The sequence below is a fragment of the Aquarana catesbeiana genome, linkage group LG10 (genome assembly GCF_042186555.1).
Source record: "Aquarana catesbeiana isolate 2022-GZ linkage group LG10, ASM4218655v1, whole genome shotgun sequence".
NCBI lineage: Eukaryota > Metazoa > Chordata > Amphibia > Anura > Ranidae > Aquarana > Aquarana catesbeiana.
Genome location: NC_133333.1, coordinates 221,578,697 through 221,601,335, shown reverse-complemented (window position 1 = coordinate 221,601,335; position 22,639 = coordinate 221,578,697). Strand labels below are relative to the sequence as shown.

Sequence of the window (22,639 nt, the reverse complement as noted above, 5' to 3'; positions counted from 1 at the left end):
AATTCAATTGACTTGCATCTGAGAAGGGCTGCCCTCTCTAGCTATAGGATGCTGCTTTTTGTACTATAGCCCAGGGGTCTCCAAACTGCGGCCCGAGGGCCAGATGTGGCCCTTTGCTAGCCTTTATCTGGGCCTTGGGGCACTATTCCTTCCACCAATTTGAGGCACTATTTCTCCCACTGACACCAACAAGGGGGCACCATTTCTTCCACTGATGGGATACTATTCCTGCTACTAGGGGCACTACTGCTTCTCCTACTGACCACCAACCTTGAGGCCATATTTATTTCCACTGGTGCTGGGCCCTAAGAAATTTTCTGCCCCCACTCTCCACAATCTGGCCCTCATAAAGTCTCAAGGACAATAAACTGGCCCTTTGTTTGAAAAGTTTGGAGACCCCTGCTATAGCCTATGAAAGCAGGGTTGAAGTAGGTAGCCCCAGAACCATGGAACATACAGGCTACATATTCATAGGTTCAGCTGATGAGAATTTAGCAAATGGGGCACCCCAGTGTATTTGATAGTCACCAGGTAGGCTGTGTCCCTGGAAGCCAATTTATATGGTCCTATCTGCAAAAAATTAAGAGACCCCTATACTGAAAGGCTTAAAGGGGCTGCCAAAAATGCCATCAATCTGGACATGGTAGTTACCTGGCGGTTTCTGGTCTCAGTACTTACTGAATTATTGACCAGTAGCAAGCATGCAGAAAGCAAAGCTAGTGTAATGTTATTACATTGGACAATTGTTTCAATTTAGTAACTCAGAGGTACTGAAGCCAGAGGATTGCTATGACAGCTAAAGAACTAGAAACCCGTGTAGTTTCAGAAATTTCACAAACCTGGGCAACTGAAACTGAGCATATGATGGAAAAATGAACACACAGATACACAGAGATTGCTTATTATGAAAAATGTCAAGCCAATCAATGGGTCCAGAGAGAATGCAAGCTGAAGTTTTAGGCAGATCTTAACTTCCTGTAACAATTATGATTGATGGCTTCTCTAGCTTAATACCCTTCAATGCTATAACCTCTTTAAAGCAAACCTGTGCCCAGACCGTGGAAACACCAATCTCTAGCTCAATGAAAATGACTAGAATTAAAGTGGAGTTCCACCCAAAAATCGAACTTCAGCTGTCAATACTTGTGACCCCCTGACATGCCACATTTGGCATGTCATTTTTTTTGGGGGGGGGGGGGGGGGGAGTACCTAGTTTTCACAGGTACCCAGCTCCCACTTCCTCCTTCCTCTCCTGGCGCCACGGCGCTGAGCGGAAGTTCACCCCTCCCTGCAATTTTCTGGGACACGTCACAGGTCCTAGAAGATTGCCCGGCCATTCACAACGCACAGCACGGCTCGCGCATGTACACTGCGCGCCTGGGTGTGAAGCCTGCTGTCAGATGACGTCACAGAACCAGTCCAAGCTCGGGCAAGATCGCGACAATGAAGTCGGGATCCACCCATATGCTTGGACCGCTACCTGGCTCAGCCTCTCAGCAGTTCTCATTGTTAAAGACGGTGTGGGATAGATGCAGCATCAGACCAATGCTGCATCCACCTAGGTAAGTATGATTCTACAATAAAAAAAGGTCCATACTACTCTTTTAATTACCCTGTACAGGGCTGTTGCATTGTTTTGGGAAATGCTATCTTGGATTCCTCTAGGACAGCTCAGTGACAGATGCCTAGACATTGTACCCGGGCTTTTAATCTGTCCCTGATTGCTCCTAAGCAAAGCTCACATGACCACTTTGCGGCACCCGCAGTGCAATTACAGTGCCCCAACTTGTATCAGTACATTCCTGACAGGCACTATTTACATCCTACAGCCTGTCAAGGAGAGCACAAGAAGGGAGACAGGAAGACAGATGGAGAGGTTGCAGTGACACAGAAGGGAGGGTGGGTAGCAGAGTCAAGCAGATGCAGGGCTTGACTACAAGTCACTCTGGCCTGAAGCTCCAGATTGAATTACTGCTTAGTGCCTGCACAGATTGGAACCAGGAAAAGCTTGTTTGAGAGGCATTTTCATGCTTGTTAAGTAAACATAAATGTAATTATTTTGATGTCCAATGCCTGACCACAAGAACCATCATGTAGGTTTTGGGAGATAGAAGCCAAGTCTGACTTCTACAGGAAACATTAGCAGTTTAAATCTCTGCTTCTCAATGAAGATAACCTACGTATTTTATCATCATATTCTCAGCTTGAATTGCCCAGATTGGTAATGGCTATAATTTAATGCAACATTCAGATTTATCCCTTTCTGTGGGGAACAGACAGGGTGGTCAGGGTGTGAAAAGGAGGAGTGATGCAGGGTATGTGGTCAGGGTGTGAAGAGGAAGAATGATGCAGGGAATGTGGTCAGTGTGTGAAGAGGAGGAATGATGCAGGGTATGTGGTCAGGGTAAGAAGAGGAGGAATGATGCAGGATATGTGGTCAGGGTGATAAGAGGAAGAATGATGCAGGGTATGTGGTCAGGGTGTGAAGAGGAGGAATGATGCAGGGTATGTGGTCAGGGTAAGAAGAGGAGGAATGATGCAGGATATGTGGTCAGGGTGATAAGAGGAAGAATGATGCAGGGTATGTGGTCAGGGTGAGAAAAGGAGGAATGATGCAAATTATCTGCTCAGGGTGAGAAGAGGAGGAATGATGCAGGGTATGTGGTCAGGGTCAGAAGTGGAGGAATGATGCAGGGTATGTGGTCAGGGTGAGAAGAGGAAGAATGATGCAGGGTATGTGGTCAGTGTGTGAAGAGGAGGAATGATGCAGGGTATGTGGTCAGTGTGTGAAGAGGAGGAATGATGCAGGGTATGTGGTCAGTGTGTGAAGAGGAGGAATGATGCAGGGTATGTGGTCAGGGTGAGAAGAGGAGGAATGATGCATAATATGTGGTCAGGGTGAGAAGAGGAGGAATGATGCAGTGTATGTGGTCAGGGTGATAAGAGGAAGAATGATGCAGGGTATGTGGTCAGGGTGTGGAGAGGAGGAATGATGCAGGGTATGTGGTCAGTGTGTGAAGAGGAGGAATGATGCAAATTATGTGGTCAGGGTGAGAAGAGGAGGAATGATGCAGGGTATGTGGTCAGGGTGAGAAGAGGAGTGGTCAGTGTGTGAAGAGGAAGAATGATGCAGGGTATGTGGTCAGGGTGAGAAGAGGAGGAATGATGCATAATATGTGGTCAGGGTGAGAAGAGGAGGAATGATGCAGTGTATGTGGTCAGGGTGATAAGAGGAAGAATGATGCAGGGTATGTGGTCAGGGTGTGGAGAGGAGGAATGATGCAGGGTATGTGGTCAGTGTGTGAAGAGGAGGAATGATGCAGGGTATGTGGTCAGTGTGTGAAGAGGAGGAATGATGCAGGGTATGTGGTCAGTGTGAGAAGAGGAGGAATGATGCAAATTATGTGGTCAGGGTGAGAAGAGGAGGAATGACGCAGTGTATGTGGTCAGGGTGAGAAGAGGAGTGGTCAGTGTGTGAAGAGGAAGAATGATGCAGGGTATGTGGTCAGGGTGTGAAGAGGAGGAATGATGCAGTGTATGTGGTCAGGGTGAGAAGAGGAGTGGTCAGGGTGTGAAGAGGAGGAATGATGCAGGGTATGTGGTCAGGGTGAGAAGAGAAGAGGAGTGGTCAGTGTGTGAAGAGGAAGAATGATGCAGGGTATGTGGTCAGGGTGTGAAGAGGAGGAATGATGCAGGGTATGTGGTCAGGGTGAGAAGAGGAGGAATGATGCAAATTATGTGGTCAGGGTGAGAAGAGGAGGAATGATGCAAATTATGTGGTCAGGGTGAGAAGAGGAGAAATGATGCAGGGTATGTGGTCAGGGTGTGGAGAGGAGGAATGATGCAGTGTATGTGGTCAGGGTGTGGAGAGGAGGAATGATGCAGGGTATGTGGTCAAGATGTGAAGAGGTGGAATGATGCAGGGTACGTGGTCAGGGTGTGCGGAGGAGGAGCAATGCAAGCTGTGTTCAGACTGAGTGATCAGGGTGTGGAGAGAAGGAGTGATAGTGTGTGCAAACTGTGTGGTTAGAATGTGAAGAGGAAAAGCATTGCAGGGTTTGTTCACACTGTGGTCAGGGTGTGGAGAGGAGGAGGGATGGAGGCAGTGTTCAGACTCTCTGGTTAGGACGTAGAGAGGAGCAATGCAGAGTGTGTGGTCGGGGTATAGCAAGGAGGAGCAATGCAAGGTGTGTGGTCAGGGTGTGGAGACGGGGAGCAATGCATGACATTTTCTGACATTGTGGTCAGGGTGTGGAGAGAAGGAGTGATGCAGGGTGTGTGGCCAGAATGTAGAGTGAAGAAGCAATGCAGGGTGTGTGGTTGGGATGTGAAGAGGTGGAGCTGTGTAGGGTGTGTGGTCGGGAATTGGAGAGAAGAAGTGATGCAGGGGGTGGGGTCAGGATGTGAAGAAGAGGAGTGGTGCAGGGTATGTGGTCAGGGTGTTAAGAGATGGGGTGATTCAAGGTCTGTTCAGACTGAGGAGAGGGGGACTAATGCAAAGTGTGGTCAGTGTGTGAAGAGGAGGAGCAATGAAGGGTGTGGTTAGGGTATAGGGAAGAGGCGGAGCGATTTAAGGTGTGTTCAGACTGTGTGGTCAAGGTGTGAGGAGGAGCATTCCAGAGTGTGTGGTCAGGGTGTAGAGAAGAGGAGCAATGCAGAATGTGTGCTCAAAGTGTGTGGTGAAGGGGGGCCTTTTTTTTTTGTGGAAATACACTTTCTGCTGCTCTCCTGCACACTGTTACTGTCATCCCGTTATTTGCATATTTTTCTATTCAGGGTACAAAATGTAGAACAAAACAAGACAGGAAGAGATGCAATCTCAGTCTGTGGTGTGTCACCAGATGCAAATATCATACTTAAATCTTATAACACATGATTAATAATTACTGATTATCATACTGCATACATGAAGTGGCATCCTTTATATGTGTGCGGTATAATATATACATCTCTGGTGTATATACAAACACACATATATCATACAGACATATAGGTAGGCTCTCTATATGTCACAGCAGGAATGCGAGGCTAACATCCCCAACAAAGCATGACAGACACATAAAGACAGTGTGGAGATAGAAGCTGCAAAGCATGCTGGGATGACTCACAGAGCTCCATACCAAACTGAGAATGTCTGCTCAAATCCTCCGTCGTACCCGGCCTCCCAGGTCACATTGGCCGTGTTCATGGACACCACAACTCGCACATTGGAAGGGGCGTGCGGGCTGGTACCTACACAGACAGGAAAGCAATATGACATAGCAACAAGTGCTCAGTTCAATACAAAAATTAGATTTGAGATGTCACCATACACAGGCGGGATGTCGGATGTCACATACACCATTCACCAAAACATACTCTCATGCCCCATCCTTTGAGGTATGGGGGGGTCTCTTAATTTGGTTTCCGTGTTTTGTTTTGATTCATGAATGACCCATAGCCACGTGCGTGCTAATTTGTATCATATAAAGTTGCAGGTATATTGTATATTAATATTGTCTTTTTTCTTCTTTCTCTATATACACCTAAAGCTGAGAGAAATGTACTCCTTTATACTTGTTAAGTAAACCTTTACGTCCTTTTCCTGACGAAGCCACACCGGCGAAACATGTTGAAATATTTGGACGTGATATCAATATGTGACTACAGTATCTCACTGTCAATGATAAGCAATGTGTATGTACCTACGACTGATTTGAACTGTATTCCTTACTTTTTATCAGTTTTTCTAATAAATAATTTATATTTTCTATATCAAACTTGAGTTATTTCCTACACTATGTACCTTTAAAGTCCCAAATCTCCAATGTATTAATTCTTTAAAATTCAGGGATGTTGGTACCATATTGTGTCTAAGTAGCTTGGAGCTGACCTCTGCCCACATTTTTGACCATACACACGTGGGATGTCGGATGTCGCCATACACAGGTGGGATGTCGGATGTCGCCATACACAGGTGGGATGTCGGATGTCGCCATACACAGGTGGGATGTCGGATGTCGCCATACACAGGTGGGATGTCGCCATACACATGTCGGATGTCGCCATACACAGGTGGGATGTCGGATGTCGCCATACACAGGGGTGATGTCGCCATACTCAGGTGGGATGTCGGATGTCGCCATACACAGGTGGGATGTCGGATGTCGCCATACACAGGTGGGATGTCGGATGTCGCCATACACAGGTGGGATGTCGGATGTCGCCATACACAGGTGGGATGTCGGATGTCGCCATACACAGGTGGGATGTCGCCATACACAGGTGGGATGTCGGATGTCGCCATACACAGGTGGGATGTCGGATGTCGCCATACACAGGTGGGATGTCGGATGTCGCCATACACAGGTGGGATGTCAGATGTCACCATACACAGGTGGGATGTCAGATGTCACCATACACAGGTGGGATGTCAGATGTCACCATTACCATAGGTAAGATGTCAGGCAGATTTAGGTAAGTGTTGGGTCAGCTGCACCCCCCCCCCATATACATTTTAGTTGCCCCACCCTCCCCAGTTCTCAGAGTACATCGAGAAAACAGAACAGAGAGGGCGCACCAGCCTTGTGCATTATCCTTTGATACATTTATTTAGAAGAAACATTATTAAAAACTACTCACAAAAGGTAGAAAGAAAATCACACTGTAACAATCTTTGGCTTGTGGCAGTTCGTCTACTGATAGCAGTCTCCAGGTCCTCTGGGCTCTGAGGAAGAAGGTAATCCTTTGAAACGCGTCAGCCAGCAGCAGTTCGCACATCCTCTCTTCAGGACCTGGAGACTGCTATCAGTAGACGCACTGCCACAAGCCAAAGATTGTTACAGTGTGATAATAAATGTATCAAAGGATAATGCACAAGGCTGGTACACCCTCTCTCTTTTCTGTTTTCTCGTTTGACTGTTAGGATATCCCTATCCTGGAGGGCAGCAAGGCCGAAAGTTATTGTCCACTCTGAACTTTGGACTGTCTGGTTAACACATTCGTGCGCAAGAGTATTTGTTTTGCTCAGAGTACATCCATTGATCCATGAGCGAGTCTGATTGATGTAAGAGGGCACTCTGATGGGGGCAATAGATGCAAGGTGCCACTCTGGAGGGGTCAATTAACATAAGTAGGGCTGCAACCAACGATTATTTTCATAATCGATTAGTTGTCCGATTATTGTTTTGATTAATCAGACAACCTTAAAAAAAAAAGTGTGGTGAATAATTTAGTTAATATGTAAAGTTAAAAAAAAAGTCAATTTATTCTTAAATATCTATATGTAGTGGTAAATATAAATAACCAACTATATGGTAAGGAAGCAAAATTATAACCAATGTATGGAAACATTCCAGTCATGTCTAGGACAATCTGATGCGTAACTCATGGCTGGTGACTTCTGATATATCCAACCCATTTCTGGTGGCAATCTACCTGTATCTAGTACCCACTTCTGTTTAATAACATCGGACATCTCAATTGGGTCTGATAACATCAGATATTTCACCCATGTTTATTTGAAATTTTACCCCTGTCTGGAAACATCTGGCATTTCAAGTTGACTAATGACCTGGCCAAAACTTGATCAATAGGTGGCCATGTTAGCACCACAATGCCTGATTTTTTAATTGATGAAGCCGGGTGAACAAGTGTCAGCAGAAGAGCACCTGCATTCTTGCAGATGCAGACACTGTTCAAGTATTTTGACACCCGGCAGCCCCAGCTGTCAGAGTACAATAGCTATAGCAGGTGATTTGATAATCTGCGCTGCTTAGAGTGGACAGAGAAATCTGTTAAAATTATTTTGTTCAGCCTACAGGCTGAATAAAAAATCTATTAGTGTATGGCCAGCTTTACACATGCTTGGTGACATACCAACCATGTCTGGTGACATGTGACAACTCATTCATGTCTGGTAATATACCACCTGTGTCATTGTGTTATTTTCTGTTCACAACGAACATCCTATCTATGCCTAATGACTCCTAGCTTGTGTTTGGCAACATCTGATATGATACCTGTGGTGACATTCGATATCCTATCTGTGACATTTGATATCCTAGTGATATCTGACATATCACCTGTGTCCAGTGACATCCCGTTATTTTCTGCTGGCATCTGACATCCTATCTATGCCTGATGACATCTGACCTTTCACCTGTGTCTGGCAACATCTGATATGCCACTTGTGGTGAAATTCGATATCCTACCTGTGCCTGTGACATCTGATATCCTACCTCTGCCTAGTGACACCTGATATTCTATTTGCGTCTAGTGATTTGACAGTTTATCTGTTTAGGTTGGCACTGCACTCAAGTCTAGAAGGCATCTTACATCTCACCCACATATGGTGACATACCACCTGTGCCTGGTTACATCTGACATCCCATTTGTGTCTAGCAACATCTGACCTTGGACTCATTCCTGGAATCATCTGAGATGCTACTTGTGTCTGGGGACATCCTACTCATCAACTGAAAAATCTCTCCTGCGCTGTGCAGAGGGCCTAGATAAAAATGTTGTACTTCCAGAAGGTGCTTGATGGATGGATTTTGCACGCCCCGCTGCCTTAGCCAACTAGGGGGAGTTCAAAGAACTAAAGCAAGTAAAGAAAGAAAAAGGCGCGTGGCCTAGTGCATTACACTTGGTAAAAAGTTTTGTTACAGAGCAGAAGTAAGTGGAGTACTCACATTTGAAATCTTGAATAACATTACATTATTCCTCTAAGAGGTCATAAAACAAAAGCCATGTCTCATGGGATGGTGAGATGAAGTACTCGTTTGATGCGTTCTGAGGATTTTTCCTCTTCCTCTGAACCTTTGGGAACCGAGTCTGGTCTGTATGTTTATATGTAGTGGACTGGATGGATGTCAAAGCCTTGGGGGAATGAATGGTCCTCCTTCACAGTTGCAATAGTGTTTACTCATCTCAGCACACCAATAGGTGGTGATGGTATGACCCTTCAACCTGATCCTGACCAATATGGACAGAGATGTTAAAGTGGTGAGCTTCCCGGAGGTCCAAATCTCGCAGACAGTGTGCATACATGCTGCTCACAGTGCCAGAGTGGTGTGGTGGTGTGTGCTGCTGACATCCCACTCATGTCTGAGTATATCTGATCTCTTGCCTGTGTTTTGCAACATCCTATAGCCCACCTGTACCTGGTGATATTAGATATACCACCTGTGCCTGGTGACATCTCATATTTTACCTGTTTCTGGTGGCACCCTACCTAGGTTTATAGACACCTAAACCTTGCTTATATCTGGTGATATCCCACGTGTATCTGGTGACATCACATTTGTGTCTGCTAACATCTAATATATGGCAAGATCCAAAATATATCCTGAGACTTTCCATGTGTGCCTGGTGGCATCTGATAATCCACCTGTGTCTGTCGAAATCAGATATACCACCTGTGCCTGATGACATCTCATATCCCACTTGTGCCTTCTGACATCTTATCCATTCCTGGTGGCACCCCACCCACGTCTGGAGACATCTAAAATCTTTTCCACATTTAGTGACATCTCACCTGTGTCTGGTGACATCTGTTATTCTTCTGTGTGATGACATTTGACACCTGTGTCTGGTGACAACACATTTTAATGACTTTGAGTAGGGATGAGTCGAACAACCCCCTGTTCGGTTCACACCAGAACTTTCAAACTTCGGGAAAGTTTGGAACCGAATAACGAACCCCATTCAAATCTATGGGACCCAAACTTGAAAAATCAAAAGTGCCCATTACGAAGGCCTATATGCAAGTAATTGGGCATACAATAGTTATGCTGGTCTGAGTACTGCACATGTATCAATGAAAAAAAAGTTTGTAAAAAACGTCACTTTTAAATGAACATTGATATATTGATGCTTAAAGTGAAAGTATAAAAATGAAAAATTCCTTTCAATATAGTGCCTGGGGGGTCCCCTTAGTCCACCTGTAAAGTGGCACATCTGTACTGTGTATAGAAGCTGCTGCAGCAATAATTGCATTTATAAAGCCCAAAAAATGAAATTTTCCCTGCAAGCTTTCTTTATTTTATAAGCAACGGCTTGGAGAGCCAGTTTGTATAATGAGGCCACAATGTAGTGCACTGGGAACAAGCAAGATAAGAGATTTTGGATAAATTCTGGTCTCTCTACTACAGACTTTGGATTTCTACTTCTGTAACGGCTGCGGAAAAATTGTTCTTTGAGTGTCGGTGGCGCCTTCACACCGTAACCCTATAGAGCAGGGATATGCAATTAGCGGACCACCAGCTGTTGCAGAACTACAAGTCCCATGAGGCATAGCAAGACTCTGACAGCCACAAGCATGACACCCAGAAGCAGGGGCATGATGGGACTTGTAGTTTTGCAACAGCTGGAGGTCCGCTAATTGCATATCCCTGCTATAGAGGTACTCTTGATGAAAGCAAGAATTGGCCTTGCTGTCAAAAATTGTAATGATATGCACCTGTCAAACAGGTGCGAAATATTGGTCTTTGGGTGTTACTTGTGCCCATGAAACCTACACCAAAAACATTCTTCCAGATTAAATCAACACCCACAACACTAGGCATTCTAGAAGTCCTGCAGAGATTCCACATCCCAAAAACACTTAATCGGTGACATCGGCATCAGGGGCTTCATAGCTGCTGGTAATCCAGGACTGATTCATTTGGATAAAAGTCAGAGGGTCCACGAAGTCTGTGGACAGACGCATTCTATGATCAGCAACAAAACCTCCAGCAGCACTGAATGCCCGTTCAGAAAGCATGCTGGATGCAGAGCAGCCCAGCATCTCAATAGCATACTGGGCAAGTTCTGGCCAGTGGTCTATTCTCATGACCCAGTAAGCCAGTGGATCGTCGACTGAAAAGCTCTCCATCTCTGTTTTCACCCCTAGATAATGGTCTACCACATGATACAGATGCTGCTGATGGGATGTGGAAGCTGACAGCCCTGGGTGGCGAGGACTAAAAAAATAGAGAAATGCATCACTTGACCAAAAAAGCCTTGAAACGATGTTTTCCACGAAACTGTAACCTACCAGAGTCGGGAAAAGCATTCAATAAATGTCTCTTTAAGGTGTCCTTAAGAGATTTCATCTTCTGCACTCTGTGGGGACGGGATAAGTTCTGAGACTTTCCCCTTATAACGGTGGTCAAGGAGGGTTGCCAACCAATAGTGATTCTTTTCCTTTACACCACGTATTTTTGGGTCCTTTCGCAGGCTTTGAAGCATGAGGAAGCCCATGAACCGCAAATTTGTGGAGGCATGAGAAGCAGACTCCTCTGGGTCACTGAGGATTATAGCATCTGAAACTGCCTCCTCCCAGCCACGTACTACTCCCAAGGGTTCTGCGGATGGAAAACCCATCTCTTACTGTTTTATGTATGTCTTCCTCTGCTTCAATACTTCCAACACTGCCAGGATCCTCTTCCTCTCTCTGCTCTTGTGTGTTTTGTGGCATAGGAATAATGGTGTCTGCAAGTGGGTATTGAGAGGAAAGAAAGTCCTCCTCTTTGTCCCGCTGCTCTGCCATGAGTGCCCTGTCCATAATGCCATGCAGAGTCTGCTCCACAAGGAACACAACAGGCCTTCCTCAGTAGAGAGTGGACTACTGAGGAAGGCCTGTGATTGGCCAATACGCGTCTAGAAGGGAGAAGCTGATAGTCACGTCCAGCCAAGCACTCTGTATGTGGACACGATGGTGCTACTCTGGAGGTTTTTATGTGATTTTAAAGTTTTTATTTTGTAAGTGCAACTTGTCTATTTGGGGGCTTTGAATAAATTTGTATACGGAGAACGCTATGGTCTCTATACTTATTATTTACATGTCCTGAACTCATGGAATCTTGAGCCAAGCTGGGAGATGATCTGCTTCTTTGGATATTAATGAGCTGAGTTACCATTAAGAAAAGAGCCATCTGGATTACCCACCATTGATTGGGAAGAGGAAGTTAGAGCAAAAAGCTTGTGGGGAGATCCGCATATGAGTTTTGACTCATCTGGGTGGTGATCGCGCATTTTTACTGGTGGTGGGGTGCACTCCTTTTGAGGACGAACAATCACTGTGGTGGAATTGTGTGGATACACTGATCACAAGAAGAGTTTTTCATGTTTTATTTCTTCATTTTTTCATTTTATGGACTATTCATTTATATGTAGGATGTATTTATTTTAGAGATTTGCACTTTATATTTATAATTTTACACATAGCGCTACATTTATTATTTACTATCCATTTTCAAATGAGTGTGGTGTACCACCTGGAATGTTTAGCAGCCGTGCACGTTTATTATTAGGTTATCTTATTTAAACATCACAATATTACTTACTTGTGGCGCTGATTGTTTCATCTTATAATTTGCAAGATATTCAACACTCACAACAGAATCAGAATAGAACACTATAGCACACTGTCTATAGCACACTGTCTATAGCACACTGTCTCCACACCGCTATCACACTACAAATGGCCGCTATGAAAAGAATACTTTTATAGAGTGGGGCGGGATTAAGAGCAATGAGCCATGATTGGATACGGTCATGACAGCGTCCAATCCAGTCTTACCTATGACTTGTGACATCTTACCTATTACCACCTACCATCTTACCTCTCTCTGGTTTGATCCCACCGATGTCTGGTGTCATCTGATATCCCATCTGTGTCTTGTAACGTCTTACTTGTTTATAGTGGCACCCTGCTCATTTCTATAGAACTCTAACATTTCACCCATATCTTGTGACATCTTTGGTCACAATCATGTTTGATGACATCCCAACTTGTCTGGTGACATCTGAAGCATCACTCGTGTCTGGTGCACACAACCAAAACCTTTTTTGGTGACATTTGGTGCTCACATGCCACTTTACCTATCTGGTACATTTTGATATTTATAGTGGCTCTGATTTCCAGAACAATTTGATGAAGTGAAGCCATGTTCTATGAACAGAATCCAGCAGCTGTATAACAAGAATCTCTTATTCTTCCTCAACGTGCACAGTACTAGTTTATCTTGACTTACCAATAACAGTGAGGTGTGCACTGGCAGTGATACTCGTCACAACATTGCTAGCAACACATTCCCATTCTCCGTGATCTTCCTTACTGAGTGACCGGAACTGCAGGGAGCCACTAGGCAGCACGCTGTGTTTACTGGATGAGGGTCTTCCCACCTACAAGACAGACAAATTGAGACCACATTATTTTATTTCTCCTGTGACCCAAAGTAAACACCATCATTGGGACACAGCGCATAGCGCAACCCTGGGGCACAAAGTATAGAGTAACATCAGGATACAGAATATAGCACAACACCCAACCTCAGGACGCAAAGTACAGCACAACCCTGTGACATAGTATAGTTCAACCCCAGGCCACAGAATATACCTCAACCTGGGGAAATATAATATACCACAACCCTGGCACAGAGAATATGCCACAACCCTGGGACAGAGAATATACCACCACTCCAGAAAACAACCTTGAGACACAGAGTATACCAAAACCCAAAGACACAGAAAATAGCACAACCGCGGGACAGTATATATACTGCAATCCTGAGACCCAGAGTATACTGCAACCCTGGGACACAAAAAGTGTAGCTCGACCCCAGAGCAGAGAGTGTACCACAACCCCAAGACATAGACTATAGCACAAACAAAGGGCGCAAGACAACCCTGGGTCACTGAATAGCACAACCACAAAACAGAGTATGCTGCAGCGCTCTGGCAAAGCATAGTGCAACCCCATTACAGAGAGTATAATGCAACTCCCCCTTGACACAAATTATTGCAATCCTGAGACACAGATTAAACTGCAACCCGGGGACACCATGCATAGCACAACCATGGGACAGCGAATATACTGCAGCCCTAGGACATAGAGTATATTGCAGACAGGGTGTGCCACAACATACAGCACCACCCCAGGACACAGCGTACAGCACCACCCCGCGACACAGCGTACAGCACCACCCCGCGACACAGCGTACAGCACCACCCCACGACACAGCGTACAGCACCACCCCGCGACACAGCGCACAGCACCACCCCGCGACACAGCGCACAGCACCACCCCGCGACACAGCGCACAGCACCACCCCGCGACACAGCGTACAGCACCACCCCGCGACACAGCGTACAGCACCACCCCGCGACACAGCGTACAGCACCACCCCGCGACACAGCGTACAGCACCACCCCGCGACACAGCGTACAGCACCACCCCGCGACACAGCGTACAGCACCACCCCGCGACACAGCGTACAGCACCACCCCGCGACACAGTGTACAGCACCACCCGGCGACACATCGGACAGCACCACCCTGTGACACAGCGGACAGTACCACCCCGCGACACAGCGGACAGCATCACCCCACGACACAGCGGACAGCATCACCCCACGACACAGCGGACAGCACCAGATGTCACATCGTACAGCACCACCCCACGACACAGGGTAGAGCACCACCCCAGGATACAGAGTACAACACCTCCCAGGACACGTCATACAGCACCACCCAACGACACCGCATACGGCACCACCCCACGACACTGCATACGGCACCACCCCACGACACCGCATACAGCATAGCATACAGCACCACCCCACGGCACGGCATACAGCACCACCCCACGACACGGCATACAGCACAACCCCACCACACAGCATACAGCACCACCCCATGACACCACACTACCCCCACGACACCGCATACGGCACCACCCCTCAACACCGCATACAGCACTACCCCAAGGCACGGCGTACAGCACCAACCCACGGCATGGCATACAGCACAACCCCACGACACAGAGTATAGCACCACCTCCAATACTAATAACAACAGACTAGTATGCCTTGCCTGCCTATCATTTTTATCCAAAGAGAATTACCACTTCTGTGTGAATGAAAACCCCTAAGGAGTGCTACAGAAGGCAATACAAAAAAATAGAGGTGCTCCCCCTTGTTTGTGGACAATTATCAATTATCTAAGAAGAATGAAGTATACTGCAACCCTCTGGCAAAGCATAGTGCAACCCCAATATAGAGAGTATAATGCAACTCTCCCTTGACACAGAATATTGCAATCCTGAGACACAGATTAAACTGCAACCCGGGGACACCATGTATAGCACAACCCTAGGACACAAAGCATAGCACAACCATGGGACAGAGCATATACTGCAGCCCTAGGACAGAGTATATTGCAATCCCGTGGCGCAAAGTATATTGAAGACAGGGTGTGCCACAACATACAGTACCACCCTTGGACACAGAGTACAGCACCTTCCAGAACAGAACCCCTAATCTCACTCACCCCCCACTTCCTGAAACCAATGACACTGCCTAGTATTAAACGAAAAGCGCTTCGCTATGGGAAATGTGGATTCCAGCAAGAGAGAAGATAAACATCTTGTGGATATACGATGGAGGGAGAGAGGTTTGTTATGCACCTTCCAATGATATCTGGGTCACACAATGCTGCATGGAAGGAAGTAGCAGGCAGCTCTGTCACTGTTCCAGTTTATGGAATTCCTGCTACTTGTCTCAGGGGATGGAACGCAGAAGAGGAATGGCTTACAGTGTGCTGGTATCTGGGGTGGAAAATGCAGAGGAATGGGGCAAGCAAATACATAAATGATAGCAGCAATGCAGAAGGTTTTCAGTGACACACTTCTTTCTATCTGAGCTTTATGCCGCGTACACATGATCGGAATTCTCGTCGAAAAAGCCTTGGATGGTTTTTCCGACGGAATTCCGCTCAAGCTTGGCTTGCATACAGACGGTCTCTGAACTTTCGACTGTCAAGAACGCGTTGACGTACAACACTATGACGAGCCGAGAAAATGAAGTTCAATGCTTCTGAGCATGCGTCGAATTGTTTCCGAGCATGCGTAGGAATTTTGCGCGTCGGAATTGCAACAAACGATCGGATTTTCCGATAGGAATTTTTTCCGTCGGAAAAATTGAGAACCAGCTCTCAATCTTTGGCTGGTGGAAATCCCGACAGCAAAAGTCCGATGGAGTATACACACGGTCGGAAATTCCGACCGTGTGTACGAGGCATTACAGTTCTGTGAACTCCAGAAACAAGAAGGAGAGTTGCCCGATATGTTACCAATGAAGATGCACAGAGCTTAGTGAAGATCTGCGCAAAATCTGATGGCCTCAAATTCTGCCCTCGACCATTATATCTGAATGTAGCACCGACTCAGCCAGCTATTAAACAAGCTTGTGTATGCCCTAAATATAGGTAGCCGTTTTTTTTTTTCACATCTGACTTTTCACACCATCCCCCACATAACTCCTTCTCCATCACATGTGCGTGTAAATTGCTTCTGAAATACTACCCCAATAATGACCTATCTTTCCAGATCAATACTACGCTCAAGAACAATGCTTCACATATTCAGATCTCTCCATAGAACAATGCTACACCTATCTTGATGCATCTCCAGAACAATGCTTCGCCTACCCAAACCCTGCTCCAGAGTAATGCTCCGCCTACCCAAACCCTGCTCCAGAGCAATGCTCCGCCTACCCAAACCCTACTCCAGAGCAATGCTCCCCCTACCCAAACCCTGCTCCAGAGCAATGCTCCGCCTACCCAAACCCTGCTCCAGAGCAATGCTCCGCCTACCCAAACCCTGCTCCAGAGCAATGCTCCCCCTACCCAAACCCTGCTCCAGAGCAATGCTCCGCCTACCCAAACCCTGCTCCAGAGCAATGCTCCGCCTACCCAAACCCTGCTCCAGAGCAATGCTCCGCCTACCCAAACTCTGCTCCAGAGCAATGCTCCGCCTACCCAAACCCTGCTCCAGAGCAATGCTCCGCCTACCCAAACCCTGCTCCAGAGCAATGCTCCCCCTACCCAAACCCTGCTCCAGAGCAATGCTCCGCCTACCCAAACCCTGCTCCAGAGCAATGCTCTGCCCACTGAGACCCACTCAAAAGCAATGCTCGTTCTACTCAGATTCTGCTACACAACAATGTTCCACCTGTCCAGACCCTGTTCCAGCTCTGCCCATCCAAACCCTGCCTCAGAACATGCACTGCTTGCTCACAGCCTTCTCCAGAACAGTGCACTGCCTTTCCAGATCCTTCTCCAAAATAATGCTCTGCCTACCTAGACCCACCTCTTGCAAGTCAGCGTCTGTTAGTCCACATACCTTTCTCCATGTGATAGAGGGGAAGGGGTCTCCAGCAGCAGCACAAGGAATCAGCAGCTCCCTCCCAGCTTCCTGTCTATACTCCCAGCCGGGCAGCACCGTGAAATAGGGCGGGTCCTATGAGAATGAAAGATATGGTGAACAGAATAAGAGACAATACATCAGAAAGATGCTGTAAATAGACTTAAAAAAGGCACAACAGGAGTAATAGGAGAGTAGGCGAGAAACTACAACAACCTTAATAAGGCTTCAACAGGCCGAGGGGTTAATTAGACAAGATCATTTCTACGTGGCAATTTGTAGGCAAGCGGACGGATGGATTGGGTGTAGCCACTGGAAAGTACTAATACATAATTCATGTCTCATAAAGATGCTTATAATGGTGAGGAGACTGGGATATTACACATTAGGAAGGCAGACATTTGCTGCTGCTCTCCATTCCAGGAATCTCTCCAATGGAAAACAACCTGTTCATTTCACCTCTCAACAATCAGAAAGCTTTCTATAAATTTCCCGCCCACCTAGAATTCACAAATACAATCTGCAATCAGTGCCCTATTAGGCCCATTATGGGGCCCCCTATCCATGTATGTGCTAAATGATTGGGCAGAAGGTGACCGCTTTGACTGCACCTGCATACAAACATCAAACCGTACACCGCACAAACATAAAAATCAGAACTCTGCGGATACTGCCAATCAAGCTACAGGAATCTGTCTTAGGCACTAAACTAACATGAGTGAGATCATCCACCTACTCTACTTACCTTCAGCAGCAGCCGTGCAGGAGGGGACTGGCCCATGGTCCCCAGTGCATTGTAAGGCACACAGGTGTAAGTGCCCAGCAACTCCTCCGTCGCCTCCTCAATGTGAATAGATCCATCATCCAACATTTTCCAACCTGACACCTAAAAAGATGAGGAAAAAAGAGTAGAAACAGGTTATTCTTCAAGAGCGATAGTCCCGTGCACCCCAACTCTGAACAGAAATGGGCACACAGCAAAAAGAGAAAATGGCAGTCGCTCCATTGCTTTATAACCAACGATGTGGGACCATTCCCAGTATTCCGATAGCAAATGGGGCTAATGAAATCTATTTCTAATATTGTGAAGCATTACTTCTGAAAGAGCTGCTGGATTTTTTCAGGCTCTCCTACTCTTCCTAAAGGTGACCTGCCCTGTACCCACATCCAAACCCAAACACTCACTGACAAACATACTTGCATATCGACAAGACAGATATTAAAATTTATTGCCTATTTATTGTTGAGAGTGGGATAGGGGTACAGGATACCCCAAAACACAACAAACTTTTCAAAGAGCTCTTCAGGCCAGGACGGGCTAGTATCTTTCTGATCTCTGTCACAGGTCAGCTGTAGGACTCTTTGGGCCTCTGCCACAGGTCAGTGTAGCTTCAGATCACCCAAATGGTCATCTAACGTTCAGCTTCTTCGGCATTTGCCACAGGCCTGCTTAGGACATTAGACCCAGACAGGCAGCTAGCAGAACAAAGCCTCTTCTTATGCCGCGTACACACGATCAGAATTTCCGACGGGAAATGTTCGATGTGAGCTTTTTGTCAGAAAATCCGACCGTGGGTATGCTCCATCGAACATTTGCTGTCGGAATTTCCACACACAAATGTTTGAGAGCAGGTTCTCAAATTTCCGACAACAAAATTTGTTGTCGGAAAGTCCGATTGTGTGTACACAAGTCCGTTGCACAAAAGTTCACTCATGCTCTGAATCATGGAGAAGGCTATTGAACTTCCTTTTTCTCGGCTCGTCGTACATGTTGTACGTCACCACGTTCTTCACGTTCCAAATTTCCGTCATTTGTGTGACTGTGTGTATGCAAGACAAGTTTAAGCCAACATCCTTCGGAAAAAATCCACTGGTTTGTTGTCGGAAAATCTGATCGTGTGTGAAGGGCGTTAGTGTTGGCTTTCTTCTCCAAGTAAAAGGTCTAGGGGGTCAAAGGCTGAACCTCTTTGGAGCTATACCCTCCCCAGGCAATATCTTGGGAAGAGAGGATTGGACCCTGCTACACTCATATCCTCACCAGGCAAAGCCTGGAAGAGAAGGATCCCTTCAGAAGGTCTCTCCAAATATTTTCCTCTTCCTCTTCCCCAGCCCACATCACTGGAATGAATCCCTGTGTGATTGGCCAGGTTGAAGTAAATATCCATAACCAAATAAAATGTGGGGTTGATCTACTAAAGGCAAATCGACTGTGCACTTTGCAAAGTGCAGTTGCTCCAGAGCTTAGTAAATGAGAATGAAGCTCTGCTGACTTCCATCATCCAATCACATGCAAGCAAAAATGCAGTTTTTTTATTTTCCTTGCATGTGATTGGGTATTTACTTCATTTACTAAGCTCTGGAGCAACTGCACTTGTAGAGGGCAACTGCACTTTACAAAGCGCACAGTCTATTTGTATTTAGTAAATCAATCCCTATATCTCCTCACTCTGTCTACACTCAACAGGAGCAGGCAGAACAATGTCCTTGGCTTAGGAGAAACCTAATGAACCCAAATAACATAAATACAGTTTAGGCTGACTACAGCCCCCTTGCAAACACTTTATTTGGATAGAGACACTCCAGCTTAAAGTGGTTGTAAAGGCAGTTTGTTTCTATCTTAATGCATTCTATGCATTAAGATAGAAAAAAAACTTGTGTGTGAAGCAGCCCCCCCAAATACTTACCTAAGCCCCATCTCTGTCCAGCTGTGTGCACGAGTGTCTCGGCCATCTAGGACTCTCCCTCATGATTAGCTGAGACACAGCAGCGACACCATCGGCTCCTGCTGCTGTCAAAAAAAGTCAGTTAGCCAATCAGGAGAGAGGGCGGAGCCGAACCGTGGCTCCATGTCTGAATGGACACACAGAGCTTCGGCTCGGCTCGGGTGCCCCCATAGTAAGCTGCTTGCTGTGGGAGCACTCGAGAGGAGGGGGCAGGAGCACCGAACAGGGACCGGAGAAGAGGAGGATTTGGGATGCTCTGTGCAAAACCACTGCACAGAGCAGGTAAAAATAACATGTTATTTTTAAAGAAAAAAACGAAAAAAAACGAGACTTTAGTATCACTTTAATGCAGAGTCCCTGCATAGGTTATAAAGCCAGCACACTCTAATCTATGAGAGCACCTTAGGGCTGTATATAGCAAAGAGGGAACTGCTTATCTGCAGGTAGTGACAGGAAAAGGCAGTGAATGCCAACCTGAATTTTAAAGTCAAAACCTCCATGTATTTATTGCGATGTCACAGTACAAACATGGCATATTCCTGGAGGTTCATCTGTCTTCCCCCTCCTCTTATGAGAAGAACATCCACATATATTTGCAATGTATGCAGCTGACAGGGATGGCATAACCTCCTGGTAAGCTGCTCATTATTATTCACTATTTATTGCTATGCAGGTCCCAATGTTGGTACTCCTAGATTGTGGTAGAACTATGCTTTTTAGAGAAATCATGGAACGTTTTGCAGCTTCTACATTTACAAATGTATGCAACAGAGCTATGCGCACCCAGGGCCCCTGTGATGTATACTACCAGCAACCTCATGAGCATGGGATCTGGTTGTTCCAAGCATGCCGGGCTGTGAAGTGAGAGAAAGGAGGGGATGGGCTGAAGTACAAAAAGTACCCTCCCACACTCTCCCTGGATGATCAAAGTTCCGGCTGCGCATCAACCACCAAATCACCTGCCAGTTATTTTAACCACAAAGGACACCTGACCAAAAGTAGTGGAGAAAGACAAGATGAATGGGGAACTCCGACTGCAATACCTATCACCAACCTTATCCATCTTCAGGGGTCGGCCATCTTTATTCCACTTCACATGGGTGACAGGCGGCACAGCGTCCACAGGGCAGCGGATTTGACCATGAATACCGACCGGAACATAGATGACAGGTGGCATGTTGATTACTCGTGCAGGATCTGTTAAGACGATAGATGAGCTATATCACTCAAGGGACACTTTATGCCATTTATCACAGGCTCTGCCCACTAGACACATCTCTGTATTACATTCTCTATAGGTATCTGGAAACTTAAGAGACCCCCAAGAGTCTCAGGTCGTGGGTGAGGACAATGACTCCCCCTTAAACCACTTAGTTGTGTGTGCTGGTTTAGATAAAGCCCCCGTCCTTATAAGCCATCCTCCACCCAGACTCTGCACTTACACTGGATGGTGAGGTATGCCGATGCTGATGGAGAGCGTCCAAGGCTGTTGCTAGGCACACAAGTATACTTCCCAGCATCCTCTGGTTTGACCCGGAATATGATGAGGGTCCCATCGATGAGGATCCGGACCCTCATCTTCAGGTCACTGTCACAGGAGAGAAAACACAACACATGTTAGTACTGCACAGTCAGATGAGGCTGCTATTCAGCCCTTTTACATAACACACTTCACACTCTATCTGTATACACACACTTCTGTTTAAATGAGCCACACCTCTTTGTTTACGTGACAAGCTCATTAGGGCACAAATATGGAGTTCCGAAAGATGAGCTCAGAGGATTCCCAAGCACATCTCTAGTCTGCACTCCCATTAAGGTCTGTTTTTAAAAGTAGTTTGAAGTTTTTTTTACCTTCATGCATTCTATGTACGAAGGTAAAAAACCTTTTGTGTGCAGCAGCCCCTCTAATACTTACCTGAGCTCCCTCCGATCCAGCGATGTTCATGATAGCCTCAGCTGTCCCAGGATTATCCCTCCTTATTGGCCGAGACAGCAGTGGGAGCCCATTGGCTTCCACTGCTGTCAATCACAGCCAGAGGGTCAATGAGGGGGGGGGGGGGACGCGGCTCTATGTAACTTATGGACGCATAAAGCAGCGGCCAGGGGGCGAGCATGCAGTGGTCCCCCAGGGCAAGAAGCCTTCTCTGGGGGCACTGCTAGAGGGGAAGGAGCCAAGAACAGCGGCGGGGGACCCAAAAAGTAGAGGATCAGAAAAAAAAAACAAAAGCTTTAGTACAACTTTAACAATCCCAAACTGGAACTGAATGGTGCTTCAAGGGTAAATTTTGACTGTCTAAATCTCCCTTGCCTTTGAAGCCTGATCTGCATTCAAATTGCACCTCAGAGGCAATGTTCAGGCAGGGAGGAAGCGATTTGATGCCTCCTCACCGCCTGTTTTAACCCCAATTTTGCTGACAAACGCACCGCAACCGCATTGACATGGAATGTGTAGCATTGAGAGGGCTTGCTGCCTGCTGACCATCACAAGTTGGGCCAACTTTTCCATTGGCATGAAGTAAATCATCACAGCTGCAGCATGTAAACATCCCCATCCGCTGCCTATTGCAGCTTAAGGGGAGGGGGGTAAAACTCAACCACGCATTTTTGCTGCCCCCCTCCCCCAACCACAAGTCTTAATGTGGCCTATAAGCTTCAAGAAAGCTATTTGAAGCTTACCAAAACCTTGATGAAAGCTTCATTTAATCTTGCAGTTCACACCGTTATGCCGCGTACACACAATCGCACA

At 46.4% G+C, this 22,639-nt stretch overlaps 1 protein-coding gene across 4 annotated transcripts in view; it reads right to left on the bottom strand.

Moving 5' to 3' along the window:
• Nucleotides 1-22,639, bottom strand: part of IGSF9B (immunoglobulin superfamily member 9B) — a 104,528-nt gene that overhangs the window by 45,176 nt on the left and 36,713 nt on the right. For 3 of the 4 annotated variants that reach the window (XM_073603343.1, XM_073603347.1, XM_073603345.1), the window contains exons 7-12: nucleotides 21,333-21,478; nucleotides 20,945-21,087; nucleotides 17,913-18,053; nucleotides 17,147-17,263; nucleotides 12,999-13,149; nucleotides 5,109-5,232 (exon numbers count right to left, since the gene is read on the bottom strand). In XM_073603343.1, coding sequence (XP_073459444.1) covers nucleotides 5,109-5,232; nucleotides 12,999-13,149; nucleotides 17,147-17,263; nucleotides 17,913-18,053; nucleotides 20,945-21,087; nucleotides 21,333-21,478 — 822 coding nt within the window. The remainder of the gene's footprint in view (nucleotides 1-5,108; nucleotides 5,233-12,998; nucleotides 13,150-17,146; nucleotides 17,264-17,912; nucleotides 18,054-20,944; nucleotides 21,088-21,332; nucleotides 21,479-22,639) is intronic. The other variant, XM_073603344.1, reaches the window with a different exon arrangement.